Source organism: Colias croceus, chromosome 21, assembly GCF_905220415.1.
Source record: "Colias croceus chromosome 21, ilColCroc2.1".
In the NCBI taxonomy this organism is placed as follows: Eukaryota; Metazoa; Arthropoda; class Insecta; order Lepidoptera; family Pieridae; genus Colias; species Colias croceus.
In genome coordinates this window covers 7,428,403-7,434,181 of record NC_059557.1, presented here as the reverse complement: position 1 = coordinate 7,434,181, position 5,779 = coordinate 7,428,403, and the positions used below count along the sequence as shown (strand labels likewise).

At 35.5% G+C, this 5,779-nt stretch overlaps 1 protein-coding gene across 1 annotated transcript; it reads left to right on the top strand.

Annotated features, from left to right (window-relative positions):
* Nucleotides 1-613: 613 nt before the first annotated feature.
* LOC123701372 (putative nuclease HARBI1) lies at nt 614-4,997 on the top strand. Its single transcript, XM_045648812.1, has 3 exons — nt 614-733; nt 862-1,003; nt 4,360-4,997. The coding sequence occupies exons 1-3, from the start codon at nt 731-733 to the stop codon at nt 4,746-4,748; spliced, it is 534 nt and encodes a 177-aa protein (XP_045504768.1). The 5' UTR covers nt 614-730; the 3' UTR covers nt 4,749-4,997.
* Nucleotides 4,998-5,779: the final 782 nt, after the last annotated feature.

The window sequence follows — 5,779 nt, the reverse complement described above, 5'->3', positions numbered from 1 at the left end:
AAGTTTGGCGTCTTTGTGATGATCTTCGGTGTTTAACCTCATTGAAAGGTACACGGGAAATTAGTTAAGAAATCAAGGTAAGTTTTATTAAGTTAGAAGTAGGTACTTCTAACCTTATTTAAAATATATTATAATATAAAGTTACTTAGTGTAATTTCTCAACGAAATCATGTTTCAGGTTTTGTGTACTCTTAGTTTTTTGGCTACGGGTTCATATCAACGCATTGTTGTACTAACGCAGCATTTGATACAAAGAACAACTAGTAGGTGTATTCGTCAAGTTGTTGAAGCATTGAGCCATCCGGCCATTATAAATAAATGGATTCTGTTTCCGAGGTCGCAACAACAACGAGCCCAAATAAGACTTGAGTAAGTTATGATAGGACAAAAGTATTTAAGTTTAAAGATATACTAGAATACTTTTAATTAGTAGCATATTCCTGATGTACTTTACACAAAACAATATACTTTCTTTAAGGCTGATAGGTACACTTAGAAAATGCCTCATGTAGCCTCGTATGCAAATTAGGTTCAAAATACTTACTAGTAAAAAAATCTGTCCTCTTATAAACTAAAATATAAGGTATTATATTTTCCAAAACTACAGAGGCGGTTTAGACTCCCGGGTATAGTTGGATGCATAGACTGTACCCATGTGGCAATAGTCAAGCCATCAGATGATGAACACCTATTTTTTTATCGGAAAGGGTATCATTCATTGAATGTACAAATGGTAAGTTTACATTTGTCTGTGACTCAACTATGTAAATAGCTTTATATAGTTCTTACAGAAACATTCATAAGATTATTACATAGGTATATAATATAATAATTGTTAAATAATATTTTTCCTGTCAACAGGTATGCGACAGTAATTTAAAAATTACTAATGTAAATCCAAAGTTTGGCGGAGCTACACATGACTCTTTCATATGGGCATCTAGCAGAATGGAAACATTTATGAGAGAATTGCACCAAAATGGAGAACAAGTGTGGTTATTAGGTAGGTTAATAAATAATTTTATGGTATATTTTTAGATAACACTTGTTGAAAACATTTTATTCACAAATAATCATTACATACGGGGTGGCCCAGAAAGACCGAAGTGGTGTGAATTCCTTATAACTTTTTTATTATAATTTTTTTTTTTCTTTTCTTTTCAGTATTTTGTAAAGAAGACTTGGATAATTTATAATGGAGCAATACACAATTGAACAACGTGCCCAAATTGTTGAAATTTACTTTTCAAATCAACGGTCCATTGTGTTGACTCAGCGTGCATACCGTCGTCAATTTAATGTGCGGGTTGCACCCTCTCAGTCAACAATAAACCGTCTGGTTGCAAATTTTCGAGAACGAGGAGCAGTAAGGAACCTTCCTGGTCCCGGCAGACACCGAACTGTTCACACGGCTGACAATATTCAAGTGGTACAGGAGAGTATTCGGGAGGATCCAGAAACATCAACCAGGAGACGTTCGTCACAACTGGGCCTCTCAAGAACGTCGCTGCAGCGAATTTTGCACACCATAGGATTGTTTCCATACAAAATTCAACTTGTCCAAGAATTGAAACCAACAGATTACCAGCAACGACTTGACTATGCAATTTATTTCCAGCAAAAAGCACAAGAGAATCCAAATTTTATTCATAACTTAATAATGAGTGACGAAGCCCATTTTCAATTAAATGGGTTCGTTAACAAGCAAAACTGTAGGATATGGGCTACGGAAAACCCGACAATTGCACCCAGTTAAGTGTACCGTTTGGTGCGGTGTTTCTTCAGAAAGGATCATTGGCCCATTTTTTTTTGAAAATGAACAAGGTGTCGCCATTTCCGTCAATGGTGATCGATATCGGGCCATGTTGCAAAATTTTGTAAGGCCAGCCGTGGAAAACCATCCGCAAATATGGTTCCAACAGGATGGAGCCACAGCGCACACTGCGAGGGCCACAATGACTCTTTTACGCGACATCTTTGGTGAAAGAATAATTTCTCGTAACAGCAATTTTAATTGGCCTCCGCGTTCCCCGGATTTAACCGCTCCAGACTGTTTTCTTTGGGGCTATTTAAAAGGAAAAGTTTATGTTAATAAGCCTAGGACTATTGAGGAGTTACTACCCGGTTACATTATCTCTGGACCTCGCTGGAATGTGAAGCCCCTCCCCGTTCCCCTTTCACCACCTCGCGCTCGCCCCGGCGCGTCAGTACGGTTAGCAATTTCGTTGCCGATACGCGTCTTGATATTTTCGTGCTATCATTGCTTTATTTTTGAACATTTTTGTGTTACGTTTGGACTTTTTGTTATATTTGAACTGTTGTTGTTGTTACGTTTGGACATTTACGGTTAAGTTTGGACTTTATTTAGTTATTAGTTTGACGTGCACTTCTACTCCAAAAATATGGGAAAAACTATTCACAGTGAAGCAAGGAATTTAATCCTTAAGGTGATGAAATTTTTCGAATTAGAGAAAGCTAACAAGCAATTCGCCATACCTGTAGATCAAGTTGTCAAACGAACCTGTGCTGCAACTGGAATATCAAAATCAACTTTGATGAATATAAAAAAGGAGGTAAAAGAATCACGTCATGCACCGCCGACTGCTTCATCGAGTACTAGCCCAAGTACGAGCAACGACAATCCAAGCAGGGAGATAAAATTGTCAACACCGGGTAAGAAGCGAAAGCGATACAACAAGAAAATTGAAATTGATAATTTCGACATCTGTGCTATAAGGAATATTATTATCATTTTTTATACTGTCCGAAAAGAAATCCCTACATTAAAGAAAATCCTGGCAGTCGCTAAAAGAGATTTAAATTTTAAGGGCGAAAAATCTTTCTTAAAAAAAATATTAATAGACCAGTTGGGATATAAATTCAAAAAATGCAAAAATGCCCGTACGGTGCTTATTCAAAAGCCAGATATTGCCGCTTGGAGGGCTCGCTACCTGCGCCGAATGAAAGAAAATAATAATCTTGGTGCAGATAAAAAACCTGTTACCTACCTTGACGAAACGTGGATCCATTCACACTATACGGTAAATAAATGTTGGCAAAACAGTACCGACAGCAGCGTGAAAAAAAATTTTAATCCCGGACAAAGATGGATTCTTGTGCATGCTGGGGGAGAAAACGGCTTCATTCCGGGTGCAGAGTTGCTATATAAATGCAAACAAACAACTGGCGACTATCATCATGAGATGGATACAGATAACTTTGTAAAATGGCTGAAAGAAAAGTTAATACCTAACTTACCGCCGAACGGTATAGTTGTCATTGACAATGCGCCTTACCACTCAAGGCAATCAATAAAGGCACCCACAAGCGCGTCTCTAAAAGCTGATATGCAAAACTGGTTGCGTGATAATAACATTCCTTTCGACGAAAAGATGACGAAAAAGGAATTGTATCCTATTATCTTAAGGACAAAGCCGCCAAAAAAATATGTTGTCGATGAACTGATGCAAGAGCATGGTCAAGAAATAGTACGTCTGCCACCCTATCACTGTGATTTAAATCCTATAGAATACATTTGGAATCTAGTGAAACAAAGGGTGGCAGACAAAAATGTTAATCAATCAGAGAAAGAAATAGAAAAACTGACAAGAGATGCACTTAGTTCTATTACACCTTCCGACTGGAAAAAGGAAGTAAAACACATTGAACGACTTCAGCGAGAGTATTGGGAAAAAGACCATCTCGAAGAAAATAATGTACGAGAAATTATTATATCCCTAGGGGAAGAAAGTTCGGACAGTGACATAAGTGATGGGGATAGCGACAATGAAGAAGAAGATTCAATGACTGGCATAGAACCAATCGTATATTCTGACGATGATTTATAATATTTCTGTCAGATAAATAAATACTTTTTGTACTTAAACAACATTCTTTCATTTATTGTCATCATTCTATAATCATCATCACAACACAACACAACACAAGTTATAAAAAAAAATGTAATTTATAATTATTAAAATAATATTGTGATGCTTATTTTGCACACTGTACCAGAACGCCGTTGCAACGTGACGTCATCGACGCCAGGTCCAGAGATAATGTAACCGAGTAGTAAAAACCAATATTCGAGAAGAAATTAACAACATACCACCGGAAGTTTTGCGAAAGGTCATGGAAAATGTGTTGGAAAGAGCACATTTGTGCGAAGCAGAATATGGCCACCACTTGCGGGATATCATTTTTAATAACTAATCCAAAAATATTCCCCATAAATTTAATGTATTTAAAAAAAAAAATTAAAAAAATATCTCTTAAATAAAAAGTTATAAGCAATTCACACCACTTCGGTCTTTCTGGGCCACCTTGTAGTACAAATATTTATTTATGTGTTTTTAGGTGATTCTGGATATCCTCAGCGGCCATGGCTGATGACTCCTATATTAAATACAATTCCTGGCTCTGTTGAAGATACATATACTCAGCGACATGTACAAGCAAGGAACTGTATAGAACGCTGTTTTGGATTGCTCAAGTCACGTTGGAGGTGTTTATTAAGACACAGGACCTTGCATTATCATCCTGTGGTTGCTGGGAAAATTGTACTTGCCTGTTGTGTGTTACACAATATGGCTTTAGAGGCCAATTTACCTTCTCCATCTATTATGGAAGTAGAAGAAGATGATGCTCAACCTGAGAATGCATCTAATAGTGTTGGTGCTGCTAGTAGTCAAAGTGAGCTACTCCAAGGCAGGGCAGTACTGAATAATCTTTTATCCAGACTTTAATTCATGAGTATAATTTTAAGTAGTTGTAATAGTTAAAGTATTACTTAGTTGTTAGTGTGTAATGGTCTAGGTGTAAGTGATTTGTGAAAGTAATAATATAACAAAACCTCATTTCCAAGTTGAAGGTATAACAAGGTTCTTATTTTCTGTCAAATATGTTTCATTAATATTAATATACACTATGCATATTTTATTGTTCAATTAATTTTATATTAGTAAGTAGTAGTTATAATTTTGTTTATGTAGTTTTAATCTTATTCTTTTGTAACATATTTTATACATTAATATAAGGAATGCAACAAGTGAATATGAATAAATACAATATTTAATTACATTAGGCTTAGAATACATAGTATAAGGGCTGATTTTTCAATAGCCAGATATCTATACAAAAGCTGTCAAACCGCAACATTAATTCCCCAGGTAAAAATTATCTGACCATTGAGAATGAAGGGCAGAACATAATTATGTTACTTAAATTCTAATTTGGTGTAGTACTTGTACTAGTTAAAGTATTTATTACTTGTGTATCATTATCTTACAGAAAAGAGCCAACATTTATCTTACAGAAAAGAGCCATTCGCTCTATATATAATTTACGTGCTCGGGACTCACTAAGAGATCATTTTAAGAATACTGGTATCCTTACTGTACCATCACAGTATATATTTAATAATATTTTGCATGTTCACAAAAACGCCGACTTACACACAAGAGTAGGAGATAGACACGATTATGGCACAAGGAACAGGAATAGAATTGAAATGCCATTTTTCCGATTAGCTAAAGTTAAAAATTCATTTATGGGTCAAGGTATACGCTTATACAATAGAATTCCTCTCAATATTAAAGAGTTTAGTAATTCTAAATTTAAAACTTATATAAAAAATGTACTAGTTCAGAGAGCGTACTACAGTATTCAGGAATATATGGACGATAAAGACCCATGGAGGGTTGTCGCGTAAAAACCACAGGACAGTTCTTTGGCATATTATTATGATATATTATGTATAAGTTAGATATAAGTTACA

What these genes read in the sequence shown, in the direction of transcription:
- LOC123701372 (XM_045648812.1), top strand. An exon ending in AGAACAAGTGTGGTTATTAG is followed by an intron (nt 1,004 to 4,359) that starts GTAGGTTAATAA and finishes ATGTGTTTTTAG; the next exon opens with GTGATTCTGGATATCCTCAG.